General features: G+C 35.3%; 1 protein-coding gene across 1 annotated transcript in view; it reads left to right on the top strand.

Annotated features, from left to right (window-relative positions):
- The window catches only part of LOC140155129 (endoplasmic reticulum-Golgi intermediate compartment protein 2-like), a 31,359-nt gene extending 23,084 nt beyond the window's left edge, over positions 1 to 8,275 (top strand). The window contains 2 exon segments of the mRNA XM_072177842.1: positions 16 to 95; positions 3,820 to 8,275. Of these exon segments, the coding sequence (XP_072033943.1) occupies positions 16 to 95; positions 3,820 to 4,020 (281 nt within the window). The 3' untranslated portion in view covers positions 4,021 to 8,275.
- The last annotated feature ends 8,039 nt before the right edge of the window (positions 8,276 to 16,314 follow it).

Raw genomic sequence — 16,314 nt, 5'->3', positions numbered from 1 at the left:
CCTTTGATATTGCAGGTATTCTTAATGCATTAGTAGGTGTTATCACAGATGTCATTTGCTGTAGATATAAACTAGGAAGTTATACACCATCTAAGGTGAGTAGTCTACATAATAGAGTTTCATAAAGCAAAAGTGAGAGATGTACTTAGGCTAGTTTGCTACATGTTTTGAGAATCCATTAAGATTATTAAGGGACTGTGTGTTTTACCTCCAGTTTGCATACAGAAGAAGTGTGTATCTGTGAAAGGAGGGTAATCAACACTAGTAGAGCAAACTCACACTTTTCCTTTTTAACAGCAAAAAAGTATTCAGGACCTACCTGCAATAGGGACTGTAATATTATTGCATTTTTTCATAGCTGCAATAGACTATGGATAATATAAAAATGTCTTTGATACTATGTGCCCATCTTGGGGTACTTCAAAATGAGATTTGCTGCAATTGGAACAGGGGTGTCAGCTGTAGTCTGATAATTAAAGGTTTGTCCTCCACTGAGGGTGCATTATCCAATATCCACAGTAGTGAGCAAATATGGTGGGTGGGTGTGTTTGAATGGGCGTTGGTAGGTGGAGCTTATAAACACTGATGCATGGGGACATTGCCTGCTCTAAAACCCACCAAACGGGGACATCTGATGACTGGGGATGTTCCTGATTGTAAAGACTTCTCCCCCTGCACTCCCTATGGCTAAAAGTGCCAAACGGCATTAATTAAGATGTCCCCGGTTGTCAGGGGTGTAGGACTATACCTGATTATATATTTCAAACAAGTGTTCCCAATTGACTCACACAAATGTCCCCAATTGGTGGGTTGTAGGCTAAAAATGTGTGGTTTAAGACAAGTGTCCTCAATCTACACATGGAACAAGAGGGGGGTATAGATGTTTGTGTGTGGGGGTGAGTGTGTGTTTGTTCAGGTTGCTGATTACAATGTAGTGCTGAAATGAGCTCTGTTCAAGTAATCAACACTCATCAAGTAATCAACATCATAATTAGGCTTAATTCAAATATAATTTAACACTTCATTAGTGAATGGAGCCAATTATTCCAATTAAAGGCCCATTCAGTGATTTGATCATCCAGATGATCGTAAAATCATCAAAATTCAAATGTTGGCACCTTTCTTAGTGTTATATAGATGTTCTAACATAGCTTTCTAGAGGTTAAGCTGAAAGCTGTGTATTAAAGTTTAACGATGTGCAACAAATTAAACTCATTTTGCCCTTGCTGAGAAATTCCAATTTGTTGTTTACCGGGTCAGAGGTTGTTGTTATCATGGTTATGGCAACATTATTTTGCTTGACCCAGGAGCCAATGAGAGTTGTTGAGTGTCGCGGGTGTTGAAGCATGACTCCATGGTGATAAATCCACTGTTGGTTTGAAATCGTACAAGGCAACAACTAAAAAAAATTCCCACCCACCACTCCCTTTGTGGGCATGTTAAAAAATAGATAAATCATATAAATCATGTGTAGCAGTAATATTTGTTATGTGTCAATTAAAAATAGATTAACTTAGCAGTTGCTACATGTACAATATAGTGCTTTTATGAGTCAACACACTCAGCCGCTTTCAAAGGTAGAATATTATGTTCCCTGTATATAAATAGGGTGTGAGAAAGGGAGAGCTCTCACCGATCATCAAAATTATATATATGTGATTTTACAATTCCCCTTCTAGGATAGTGTTTGAAGAGAGAAAGTTTTCACATCTTCAAAGATACATTGTTTACTTTATTTATGTTTCCAATATGTTGCTATACAATTGTGTATACAATTGTTCCCCTTTTTTGATAGCATTGAAAGAGTGAAAAGAAACACATCAGCAAAGACAATTATCCTTTAGGCAATTTACAAACAATTGTTTTACACCTTTACTGGGATCTCTGAATAGGCCTTTAACTTTACTTGGAATGGAGCCAATTATTTCAATCAACTATTTTGTAAAATAATAAGGGGGAATGATTTACTACAGCACTTCATCATTGAATGGAGTCAATTATTCTAATTAACTTGACTTGGCAAATGAAAAGATGAAATATATAAGATTTACTACAATGCTGTAATTAGTGACGACATGTGTGACAAGCAGAGGTGGGAAATCTAGCTACGTATACTTTACCTCGACACATAAAACATGACATACTGAGCCTTGACTATCAAACTCTTTCAGCTGTAGGTCTGCTCAAGTTGTTGTCTCATGGTATTATGAGATGGCGTTAGAAAAGTTTCAAATTGTGTGCATTGTTTTTGATTGCATTCTTATAACTTTTGGTGTCGTGGGAAATGCGGCGGTGGTGATAACATATTTTCCAATATCGTTGCAGCGATTGCGTAATACAAGTATTTTGGTTCTTGCCTTAGCAATTGGAGACTTACTGTATTGTATGTTTGGTAGTTCATTGTTACTGTCACTCACTGTTTATACATCAAATTTGGACATTGATGAAAGTCAGCACAATAGATCTGTACCACAGCTACATGAAGGGAAGGATGTGCTGTGCCAGTTCACTCATGGGGTTGCATTTTCTTGCGAGTACTACACCCTATTTCTGCATGCCCTTATTGCAGTCAATCGCTATTACTGCATGTGTAAATCCCCAAACCAAAGAATGTCATCTGTAATGACAACAAAGCTGATCATTTGCATCTTTATTCTTGGCATTACCATGGGTAGTCTGTGTGCTGCTACTAGTGAATTCACTACAGAGTTTGGTCAAATTCAGCCATGCGGCATTGCTAAGTTGTTCCATTTCCTGTACTTTATTTGGGTAGCATCGGTTGTAGCTGTCCTAATATCCAGTGTTATATTACACATTAAGGTAATTAGGTTTGTCAGACGTCAGCAAAATCAAGTTGGTGATATCGCAAACCAAAGTGCATCAGCTGGACCTCCAGCAATTCCATCTATTTCATCAGAAGCAGAGCGACGTGGCCAACCTCCAGTCCATCACAAGGCAATTCTATCTATTTCATCAGAAGCAGGGCGAAGTGGCCAACGTCCAGTCCGTCGCAAGATAATTGGTCGCATGACCGTACTTTTAATCATCACCTCTTTCATATTTGCTGTGTCTTGGATTCCAGCTCTAGTAATATACAGTATTCCCATTGAAAATAGACTAGACATTCTAGAGAACAATGATGTAATGTTATGCAGGGCTGTCATTTCTGAAAGGACTTGTCCGACTCAACCACATGGTTAATCCTATTATATATGCATATATGAGCTCACAGTTCCGTCAGGATTTTAAAAAAAGACTTGGAATCAATTGAATTTCATGTGTAAGTTTGTACCAACTGTAGATAAAGATAAGAGTATGACTGATTTTGTAAACTAAATGCCTAAAAGAGATATAAGTTATAGTCAAAAGTCTTTACACAATTTTTAGCATTATTGGCTTTTTTCACTTAAAAGGTCATTTCCAGGTCCGAATATGATACCTCTACCTGTGTTGGTAATATAAGCCCAAAAAGTCGCCAGCCAGTGGGGCTGTTGATTTTACCAATGCAACTTTTACCAGTCCAACTTTTATCAGAGCTCTGTTGTACAAAACTTCTTGGGCATTGCACATTTTATTAGCAAAGTTATTGTTCGTGATAGATACCATACCAATGCTGGCCTACCTTACAATCGTTCCCTCCATACTTGTTTCATTTTATCTTTCTTTGTAGTAATGTATTATGGAAATAAAAGTTGAATTGAATTGCATTGTAATCAAGCTCATATGTCAGCTTAAGACTGAGATGAGGCATGGGATGTCTGACTAGTCTTGCTTTGAAAACTAATTCAGTTTTTAAAATTTTCTTTCTCATTGCCACAGTCCCCACCGCCAGTACCAGTCCAAGGCCACCAATTAGTACCTGACATGGCTAACGATGTATTAAATAGTGCACCATCACCTATACCAGCAGCAGAACCATCACCGCAGATGTCAACGCTATCCCAGGATGCAACACAAATTCAACCAAATGTTAATTTATTAGCACAGCCACAACCGTCATCATCAGTGCATCAGCAATGACAGCAATGTTGGTATATTAAATGTTTTGTGTATTTTATGTGAAAGTAACAATGCATGCAATAAGACCCACAGGATGAGTGCTTGAGCAAGCTTCAAAATAAGCAGGGACCCAGGAGCCATTTACCAATAAGCAGGTACCCAGGAGCCATTTACCCAATGGTCATAACATTTTGGCTCCTGGTCCACACCAAAATCATATGAACCAGGCTCTACATTTTCTTTTAAATAGAGCTTGGCAGTTAAAGCATGTTTTGTATTTAATGTGTACAATTGAAATTGAAATGACTCTTAGCTCTTTAAAAATGGCACCTGGTTCACTAGATAATCACAGGACCAGGAGCTGCTTTTTCCAAATGTTTGGCTCCTGGTCCAGATCTGCTTATTTTGAGACTTGTGCTTGAGTGTTATGGGAAAAGGTTATTGGACCTCATCCACTGCGCTATGGAAGACATGAGCTTAATCTCCCACACAGGGATTGTGAATTTCAAATGGGGTTACCTGAATGGGTGTATCAGGTATCCGAATTTGGACTTGATTCCAAAAAATTTATACACTTTGGCCAAGAATTCATGTTTCTTCTGGTGACCATAATCAAAAATATAATTGTAATCCATAATTTAAGGTTACGTAAGTACGTAACACAACTTTTTCTTCGTTTCAGTGAATACACTTTTATCACAAGAACATATTACGGATGTTTTCATTTCAAGAGGAGAAAAAACTTGAAATTATTGGTACATTGTATGTTTGGTTTTATTTTTGTATAGGTCTTGGGAATATAAACATGATGTAACTTATTTTTGCATTGTTATATTCAACTTTTATATATCGTATTTAAAGATATTTTATGGTCAGTTTTGTTTTGCAAAGAGGATCATTATTTTGTAATAAGTATACTGAACATGATTTGAAAAGATGGTTGAGCAATGGGAGATGTTTAATGTATTATGTCATGGCATGATCTGATCCAGTCAGACCAAAGTTGGCAATATTGAAATTGATATCTATAATGGGCTATTCCATTTAACATCCACACTACCACTGTGGAAGGTTTTGGAAATATGTTCCATGGGGGAGTATGAATTTCAAATGGAATTAACACATTAGGCTGCTCCGTTGAAACTCACCTTCCCTCTGTGAAGATTCAGGTTGAATCTTTATCAGAGGGTGTATTAAACTCAAATGGAGCTGCCTAATGTGCTAATTCCATTTGAAATTCACACTCCCCCTCTGGAACATATTTCCAGAATCTTCCACAGGGGTAGTGTGGATTTTAAATGGAATAGCACATTCGCCGTAGAAGTGTAACAGGATTAACAACCGTAGCAATAGGTGAAAATAATTTTTGAATATATATCTACAGCAAATAGGCAACAAAAAACATAGAAAATGGAAATATAAAACTTTAAAACAAAGTATGTCAGGCACGTCAGGATTTCATATCAGTAAGCTTATTATGTTACATACTGAGGAATTTAGTAATGATAATACTAAATATTCAAAATTGCCAACTTTGGCTGGATCACAGGTTCATTTCCCAAACATTTATGACAGTTATAAATATCAAAACCCATTGTAAGTTACCAAAAATAGTAAAATCTATTTCACTAACGTAATTATGATCTGTATCCTGTTGGTAATAATTGGTTGCACCATTCACTTTTTACACCAGGAAAGTTTCCTGTTTACACCCACCAAAGACACTGTATGCAAGCTGGAGAACCAAGAAAAATTATTCTAAAATTATTCTAGCATCAAGCTTTGTTGTTGTTTTTTGTGGTTTTGCAGTATGTTGCTGAACCCCTTCTTGCCATAATATACAGTTTCTGTCCAATTTAAATGTGTTACTCTTTCACAAAAAGATAAAAGCATATAGGTAATAACTGTCAGGAAGGTTTTCTCTATGCACTTTAAGCCGAAATAATGAGGTGAAACAAAAGAACAAAGACTGGTGTAGGTTCATGAAATTTGGTGGGAACGGCCACCTTAGTGAGGCAAATAATGTGAAGGTCATTTTGGGGTCAAGTGAAATTGCACCGGTTAAAATGATGGGCGTCAAGGTGGAGGCATTGCGGCCGACGCTTTGTGTCTCAGGTCGACAACCGCAAAATTCTAGTTTCAAACTTGTTTTTCTTCAAAATGCACTTTACAGTTTTCCCTAAGATATGTTACTATGTGATGAATCCCACAAGGTTTCGTTTTGCTTCACTAAGTCATGTATTTTTAATTATAGCTAAAATGTTACACAGGTTTCTATGCAGACAAGGTTTTGGTGCTTGGAAAACCAGTGTGCTTTCTTTTCAAGTTTGTAATATTCAATAGAGTGCAATGACCATTTTTGTTTGGTTTAACTGGGTGCCTAAAAATTTTGAAACCACAATTACCGTTGTATTTTAAATGAACAGAATATACCTTGTATTAATCTGTAGATGGTATCACGTTGTCAAATACCATCGCCCCAGGGTATGTGAAGGTTTTCAATATTAAGGGTATACGAGGTATTGTTGGTCGAAGCAGCCAAAAAATTGATTTTCATTACCTGAATCAATATATTATTAAAAAATAACACTTTGGTGTTTTGCAAAAGTTCATTCTACAAATCATATACTTTGAAAACTTGCTTAATTTATTGTTGTTAATGAGTTATGTACGTTTTACAAAAGTGTGGTGGTTTCAGCTCTCTTTACAACATAACTCAAGAGCCACAGGACCTACAAAAGTATATCTGTGATATTTGAATTCTTCTACACGCTCGCTACGAATTGAGCAATGCAATTTTTCCTAAAGCTCACTACCATTCGCAAGATGGTGTGAACTACTTTTTTTTTGGCTGCTTTGACCAACAATACATCATATACCCTTAAGTTCATCCAATCATTATGTTCGAAAGAGTGGATCATACTTTATAGGTGTGACACATCATCACATAGAAAATGTCACATATTGAGTGTATTGTCATTAAAATTTCTTGATTTCTCATTCAAGTTTTTTGTTAAATTATTCAAAACAAATCTTTATGTAAATTTGGCGGGATATTTCAAAACAAGGTGTGGAAAACACATCAAGGTAGGACTGCATCAGCTGGCTGATGGTGAAAAAAGGCTGGGGTGGGTGGGTGTGTGATAATGGAATTAAGTCCGATTCCCATTGCTGGTACCAAACTACAGAAATAATTTCAAATGAATTAATTCAGCATGATAATGCCCAATTTCACTTGATGTAGCGGATGTATGTTATTATACCTGCATCTAAAATGGCAAACTGTTCATTCTTTTGAAATTCTCACTTAATAGGGCAGGACTAGCAATGTTTCATTCGTGAAGCAAAATTAATTTTATTTCACATTGTATTGGCTGCATTATGCCAATATCCCATCAAGATTGGACTTTTCATTCCTGTAAAATGGTAGCTGAAAACAAGTTATAGGCCTATTCGCTGTCGTAGTGCACGTTAGTAACCATTGGTTACTGCTCCAAGCATGGGCTCATACACCTGTTCCGAATTTTGATATGCCATAGGCTTTGTGTTGTGATCATTTCGATCAGTGGTTCGTAACAAAGAAAGCGTGATCCAGTTGGCCTAGCAATGGTCATATTGTAACGTGCACTACGACAGCGAATATGAAGTAAATCGACAACGCATTTTGTTTGTTTGTATCACATATATAATTTTTCTTAATCCTGTTACAATTAGCTGTAGTCTTAACTATATCAAGGACGAATTACTTACTACATGTAATGATATCAGCAGACTACCTTGAAAACAAAGCTACAATTATTAGGCCAAGCAAACAAGAATTTGTTTTTGCTGCAGCCTAATTAGCTGACAGTGAAAACAACATTTTGTGGCAAAGAAATATAATTCGGTTTTTTATGGAAATGTAACAATATGGCATAAATCATATCAAGGACTAATCAATTACATGTAACTAATAGTATCAGCAGACTGCCTTGAAAACAAAGCCACAATTATTAGGCCAAGTAAAAAAAAACATGTTCTTGCTGGACAGCCTAATCAGCTGAACAAACAAGCCCAATTAGCTGAATAAAAAAACCCAAATACTGAATAATGGAACTCATACAGAACAGTGTGAAGAAACTGTATAAATACAGGATGTTAAAATTCTGATGGGGAAAACTTCTGGAATGTCCATCATTACTCAGTGTCACTACTGTCAGCATTTTTTTGTACATTCAGTAAAAAACTTCCTGATTTCCAAGATATTGTGCGTGATATGACATTGCACTCACTGAAACTGTCTATTTGTGTGACTTATTGTATGTGTCATTGTCAGATGGATGTATCAAGATGCTGAGCACCATGCACTTTCTAAAATAACAAAACTGTTTATAAAACCAACTTAAAACCTGTGCATCACATTTTGAACTAATTATCAAAAAACCAATTTGCACACTTTTATTGCTCATTTGCATCAATACCTGAGGTAGCCATAGCAACCCTTCAATTAAAAAAGATGCATATATTCTAAAAAGTTGTACTGATATTAGTTGTGTAGGTAGGGGATGGATAAATGGCGAGTTAAGTGATGGTAAGTTATGGGCGAGTTACTGTTAGACCATTGGGCGAGTTACTGTTAGACCACCAATGGGCTAGTTACTGTTAGACCAATGCAGGTGCAGATCCAGAGGGGGGCGGAGGGGGTGCGTGACCCCGTAAAAATAGCAAATGTAAGAAAGATGGGGCGAGCGCCCCCCGTAAAAACGGGAAAGGAGAGAAAGAGAAAAGGAGAAAAATAGAAGAGAAAAGCGAGAAAAAGAAGAGAAAGGTTAAATTACGCATAATTGAGTTGGCCCGTGCCTAAAAACTGCACAGTCGGGTCGACCGAAGGCCTACGCCTGTGATTATTTTAGGCATCGCTTGAAGGCAGGTCCTCGGCCCAAAAGCACATGAAAATCATAATACCTAATAAAGTATAACCTCATCTGATTATAATTAAGGTGTAATTAATAAAGCCAGTTGTGGATCCACAACTGGCTTTGTTAATTACACCTTAATTATAATCAGATAAACTGATGAGGTTATACTTTATTAGGTTACTTGGTACATAGGCATTAGGCACCATGCAGCAAAATACTCCCACCTGTTTTTAAAGTTGCAGGAAAATTGTAACATTTTTGTTGATTCCCTAATTTTCCCATAATTATTTCCTTGTAGATAAGTAAAGGTGGGGTGATTTTTATAGTTTTGAGGGGTGATTAATAAGCCTAGTATCTCCATTCTCTAAAATGTTTCAGACAAAAATATGGCTTTACTTTTTGAAAAACATTTGGGGAAATTTATGAACACTCCTAATTTGAAATACTCAAGAGGAACAAGCTAGCTAGAAAACTTAAAATTTAACTGCCTTTCATATATGACATATTGTTACAATTTGATAACTCTTATTTGTAATGTATCTGATTGAACAAATTCATCAGGATCGGTGGAGTTAACTCAGTAAACACTGACCAATACCTCAATTACCATTCCCATCACCATCTGCATCAAAAACTTAGGGGCCATATGATCATTGTACATGTACTACAGGAAGGACATCATATAGAAGAGGCGGATGAAGAAGAAATGAAAGTCCAGAAAGCCCTCCAAACCTGTGGGTATCCCATTTGGACATTTGAAAAAGTGAAAGATCAAATGCAAAGTGTTAGACCAAAGTGACTAAAAGGATTGAGGAAAACAAAGAAAAAGAAAAATGATCCGATCTTGTTGGAAAGATATACCAAATTATTTGTCTGATCACAAGGATTAAGAAAATTTATAGTTTGTACTACCACCTATGGTTATGGAGTTTGGAACAAAAATATCATTTTTAGGCAATATATCACTTTTTTGGTTGAGGTCAAAGGCCATGGGTGGCCATAGGCTACCATTGATCATTGACATTGAACTTCGAAGTAAATGTACACCACTGAATGAATAATTAATACCAAGACAATATCATAGCATGTTCATTAACATTTATTTTGTGCTTTCGGTTTTTATAAAAATATAAAATTAACAAAATATTCAGTTTACACATTTAGCTATCAAACTTTGTAAAATGCAAGTTTTGGCAAATGAAATAAACACAATTATCAAGTGTCAAAAAAAAATTACAAAATTATAGTTATACAAAATATTGACCGCCACATTGGTATGTGAAGTCTGGCAATTTTTGATACACAATTATTAACCTATTTCATACACAAGAAAAAAATTCCAAGATTTTTGCTATTTTTATAACAAAATTGTCACTAAGTATGTTGGAAAAACAAGCAAATGTAAATGCATCAACCCACAAGAAAAATTAATGCCCCGACAGCATACTTGTTTAGATGCTAACTGGATATGTTAAACAGATAAATTTCTGGTTCTGCTTGATAGTTGGACAATCAATGTCTTGTGATATCATCTGCAAAGTGCATTCACCTTCACATCTTAAAGTAGGATGGTCACATTTTTTCATATTATTTTTTCTATCTTACATTGATACATTCTTAGGTAGCGATAACCGATCAGATCAAACGTTAGAAAAATGCGAACCAATGTATTAATTGTGTATAATTGTACAGGCATACACTCCACATACTATGCGCAATAAAAATAAAAATAGCATTAGATACATCAACATCTCAGTATGTGTGCATTATTTTGTACACTATCACTCCAACAAGTGATATGCATTTATTAAACTTTAATACACACCTATGACGTCGCGCTATTGTTTTACCGCTCCATTATTTTCCCACGAATGGGCGATGATCACTAATAACACGCCATTAAAATGCCTTTCTCTTTTCTCTGAAAAGCAAATACTTTTCAGGGAAAAAGTACTGGCATTCTGAATGTAATCATTAATATCAATTGCACTTTTGAAAAGCAAGTATTTGCGAAAAGTGCGTATTGTTATCATCACTTCATTCATGCAAAACAATGATACGAAAAAACAAGAAGAAAATGATTTTCATTAAGGGGTACTACACCCCTGGCCAATTTTGTGCCTATTTTTGCATTTTTCTCAAAAATTATAGCGCTTTGGTGACAGGTAAGATATGTATATTATAGGGGCAAAGACTACAACTATACTGCACTGAAAATTCAGCAACTCAAGGCAAGTAGTTACTGATTTATTGATCAAATATTGGTTTTCCCTCATTTTTGACTGCAACTTCACAACTGTTGTCTGTGCTGAAATAAAAATTTCCAGTGCAGTAGTTGTAGTCCTTGCCCCTATAATATACATATCTTACTTGTCATCAATGCGCTATAATATTTGAGAAAAATGCAAAATATGCACAAAATTGAAGGGTGTAGTACCCCTTAATACAATAAATTGAGGAAGCGGATAGCAACATTTGCACAGTATTGTTATGGGATCTGAGAGCACATCAGACATATCGAATTGCATGCTGAATACGAGGATTGTCCCTATATCTAAAAATAATAATAATTTTGATTTTGTGAAATTAGCGATATAATACAAATTATTAAAATTTCATATTTTTATATTTTTCCAAATTTAACAGTCCTCGAAGTAAACTTTATAAATCTAATGATATGTAATTAAACTATAGGCCTATGTAGCTGGGATGAAAAGCCGACTCAATTGAAAATTTGACCTTTCATATTGAACTTAAACATTTTTTTCCAAAAAGACCTACATTTTTTAGTGTTTTGAGGAAAAAATCTATATCTTTAATAATGAAGGTCACAATTTTCATATGATTGACGACTGTTCAACCCAACTTCCTACTATTTACTGCATATCGTTAGATTTATACAATTTACTTTGAGGACTGTTAAATTTCAAAAATATCAATTTTTAATAATTTGCCATAAAATGTGTATAGTATCGCGAATTTAATAAAAATCTAAATTATTTGATATCAGAAGGATGTGTCTGATTTGCTCTCAGGTGCCACAAAAAAATACGTAAAAGCGTTAGCTATCCGAGCCCTTACAATGCAATCTGTGAAAAGCAAGTCAAGATCAAAAGCGGGCAGGTTAAATTGTTGGCTAAGTTGTACTTATTATGCAAGATGTATTTTTACCCTCACTTTGGAAAATGCTTATTTAGGCTTTACTTCGTAGGCCCTTTATTTATTTATTTGGACCTTTCTTTCTACTCTTACTGTTTTTTATAACATTTTTTTTTCTTCTTTATATTTTATACGTTTTCAGTGGCTTAGGCCTTACATATAATTTGTCATATTTTGGGCAACATTGCTACATATACATAATACACATTCTGTATCAATGTATTTAGGCCTATGAATCTGTTTATTTTTAAATCGTTCTCTTCGGGCATGTTTAATAATGATAAAAGCCACAGTAGGTCTATTTTCTGTATAATTTTTATTTGTCATTAGTATATCTGATGTTTCATCTGATGGTATTTTGGCATGCTTGAATATTTACATACATCGATCAGTAGGCCTATCCGATACCGTAAAATGGGGTAACTTTGGGCACTTTTTCGGAGTTTTTAAACCACTGCTTCCAAACAAAACCAAATATATTTCTAATTATCTCTTTTTTTTTTTTTTTAGGGTTCCCTTCTACACCTTGAAGTTGAAAAAGATTTTTGAATAATTTTGAAAGGGTGCCCTAGGGGTTGAAAATAGCCTGACCAAAGTTACCCCGCATTTGGGGCAACTTTGGTCAAGTATTACATTCCATGAAGAAAAAAAATGAAAAAAATGATCTTAAGCTGTACATGGGCAAGGTTTTGTTTTTGTGACATTTGACCCCTTGCAAAATTAAGCAAGCACGCATCCTTGCTCACAAATATCGATTTTTATTTTGTCTGAAAAAATGTAAAAAATGCTAATTTTTGGTCAAAAATGCCAATATTTTCGTAACTTTCAACGAAATTGGACATGAGCGACTTTTATTTCTTCCAAATATATTTCTTAACAAATTGAGACCAAATATGACTAAAAACAATATTGCTGTACGGAAATATGACCATTTAAAAAAATATATTTGAGCGACCAAAGTTACCCCCATTTAACGGTAATTAAATATTACAATGTTAGGGACGATCCATTTGATTTCGGAAGGGGGACTGGAAGTTGAGGTGGCTTTTATTTCGCGTCGAAGGCGGCAAAGTTTGTTTTGTTTTTTGCCGACAAAGTTCAGGGACATAATAGGCCTAGGTAAAATGTGTTGTAGTACATTTAAAATTTTCGTACCTTTTCGTACCTGATTTTGGTCCTTCTGCTGCGAATCAACGATAGCCTATATATCCTCGGAATGATTCAAACACAAAATTATCCAAGATAAACAATAGTGTCCATAATTGCATGGTTGTTCCAAAATCGAACACTCGATTCACAGAGAAGAGTATCATTGCTCAGGTATAGCGATAGGTGTGGCTTTCTTGAGGTACACAACTGTAATGACCATTTCATATGAACCTATATGACCTTTTGCCCATTTTCCTTATTATGCAAAATAGAGACCTAAGCGCAAAAGGGACGCAACGACTTCAACGGTTAACGCATGAGAAGTGGGCATAAAGAACTATTGATTGTCTAATCACTTGGATGATTTTACGAATCTCGTTTATTCAATTTGTGTAACAAACATTTTAAATCTTTATAATTCAAGAAGGTGGTTACGGATGATTTGAACTAAACACCTGGATCGTGATATGATGGGTATTTCTATAGAAATTTTACATAAAGCTGAGTTGGACTATTTTTGCACTTTTCGCACCTAAAATTTAGTACGATCATTATATTAGTGTATTGTCCGGCATCAATGAGTAATTGATCAATTTGTAAAGAGCAGCCTATTTCAATAACACTCCATTAAATTGAAAAATAATGGGCGGTAAAACAATAGCGCGACGTCATAGGTGTGTATTAAGTCGGTTAATGGCGCGTATTAGAGCGTGAGTGGATAAGAATGGCTTCGCGCTCGCGGCTCAGCCATTCTTATCCACTCACGTTCTAATCCTTGGCCATTATCCTATACATAATTGAGGCCTACCATTCATAGCTTCCAAGTTTTTGAGTTATATTGCTCCAGTGGTTTTGATATGAAATATATGCCCCATAAGATAGTATATATGTGACTTATCATGTCAAAAGCAGACACTTTTGGGCAGGTTATCAATTTTGAGGTTTTTACATATCTTAAATATAGAGATATTTTGCTACACAACGCCGTTTTCCCCTATGAAATCGGACATTCCTAAGCGAAGATATTGAGTTCGTAAGTTATGGTATTATAAGATTGGAAATTGAGATATCGGCCTTTAAAAATATTATTGCCAATGTTGCGAATAGGAATTTCCTTGAAAAATGGCTCAAAAAATACAAGATGGCAGTTATATTCCAGTCTGAAACTATCAGACAATATTTTTAACATTGATAACATCACAAATTCGCAACAAACACAAATTGTGAAAAAATTACCCCCGGGCAGATTTTTGGCTATTTCTCCATTTACGATCCTGCCCAAAAGTGTCTGCTTTTGACATGACACGTCACATATTTCTACCATATATCCCGAGCGTTAACCTTTACAGGGTAATGAGAAAAATGTAAGCTTTCTTCTGATATCAAAACTAAGTTTTGATGAGAAAAATGGGGGATGAAGCTGTCGATCAGGTCACACACCTTTAACTGATCGTCTTAATATTATTGTCATCAAATTTTTGGTTGCTGCAAATTTCATTAAAATATTTAGAACACCATAGAGTAGAATCATTGTTGTTGATTTATAGGTTAATGAATGCATATTACTAATTGAGAGAGAAATTAGACAAAATAATGCACACACGCTGATGTTGATGCACGAGCCCCATTGATAAACAAGGACAAATTAATTGACAAAATAATAGATGCAGCTGCAGGTGTTGATTGGCAATGGCGTACCCAGTGGGGGGCCAGGGGGCCGGTGCCCCCCTGCTAGTTATGGCGGTCGGTTCATGTAAGGCCGTCGGTAGACGGAAGGCGTTGGTGAAAAAAAAATTGGGTTAACAATAGACTATTTTTTACCCAGGGTGACAGAAAAAAAGGGGATAATTACAAAAAATGATGAAAAATTGTGAATGAAATTGAATTTTACATAAAAATTTTATGTTTTTATGTTGGTACCGCCTATAATCTTGCAACTAACCTTGAATTTTCGATTTGTGACACACATCTTCATCAGATGAAATCCTGTGATGGACTTGCCCTTTTGTTGACCATTGGTGACTTTTGGTTGAATTTTTGTGCTGAAAGTCAGTTTTAGAAATTGTTTAGCACCAGCACATATGGTCGCATGTCATGAACTGGTCATCTTTTGTGTAACATAATGTAAAATGAGAAAAAAATCACCAATTTTGATTCACTTAAACACAACTTTTAATGAAAACATTTTAGACCATTAAAAGTATATATTTCTGGAAAGCTTATATTACAAGGATGCCAAATCAACAAAGTATAACATCATAATACAGGGTGGGTAAGAAATATACAGGGTGAAACAACAACAAAATTAGCATCTTTCTTGTCATGATGAACCCCATATTTTTCTTTTCTGAAAGCTATGTAGCTCAAAATAAATATGGATTCAGAAAGACATTGCATGGGCCCTTCAAGCAAATTAGGAAGAAAGAGTTTGCTATCCTTATGTTAAACATACAGGGTGGTCAAAAATTGTAAAATAATTTTACAATTTTAATGACATTATCAATCAAAACTTTTTAACTCCATTTCTGGCACTAAAACTAATAGCATAATTGAATTCCTCATCAAATTTCCTTAAAAATATGTGTACTTTTGAATAAGCAGGGTGACTCTGGCAAGAGATAAGCCACTTGGAAATGTCGTGGAGCGTTACATGCACACTTTGTACAGTAACATATAGGGAAAACTGTCTTAATTAGCATTTAATTAGGCAATTTATTAGTTACATCTTTTGTTACATTTGATCTACTATGAGCTAGATCTACAATCCAGGATGATATATGTGCAATTTGTGGTCCATGCTACTTGTACTTTTTAAGATACAAAGGTTTAAAGTTGGCCATATTTTCACAATTTTGTGTACAATACTATGGGGCTCTCCCCCCCCGGCTCTCCCGCCCCGGATCCTCCATTGACACATCTTACATATTGAAGTATAAATCTCAAAGTATATGTCCAATTGACTTGGGGTTTTTGTATTTGACAAAGAACATAATTATCTACAAAATGACACCAAACTTTCTACAATAGGTATTATACTTTTGGAATAAACCAAACTTGAAGTGTGAAGAAAGCGTTTTTCATGTTACGGATCCTCCATTTTTGGGTGATC

The sequence above is a fragment of the Amphiura filiformis genome, chromosome 6, assembly GCF_039555335.1.
Source record: "Amphiura filiformis chromosome 6, Afil_fr2py, whole genome shotgun sequence".
Taxonomy (NCBI): Eukaryota; Metazoa; Echinodermata; class Ophiuroidea; order Amphilepidida; family Amphiuridae; genus Amphiura; species Amphiura filiformis.
The sequence above is the reverse complement of the archived record's forward strand: the minus strand, read 5'-3'. Positions and strand labels throughout refer to the sequence as shown.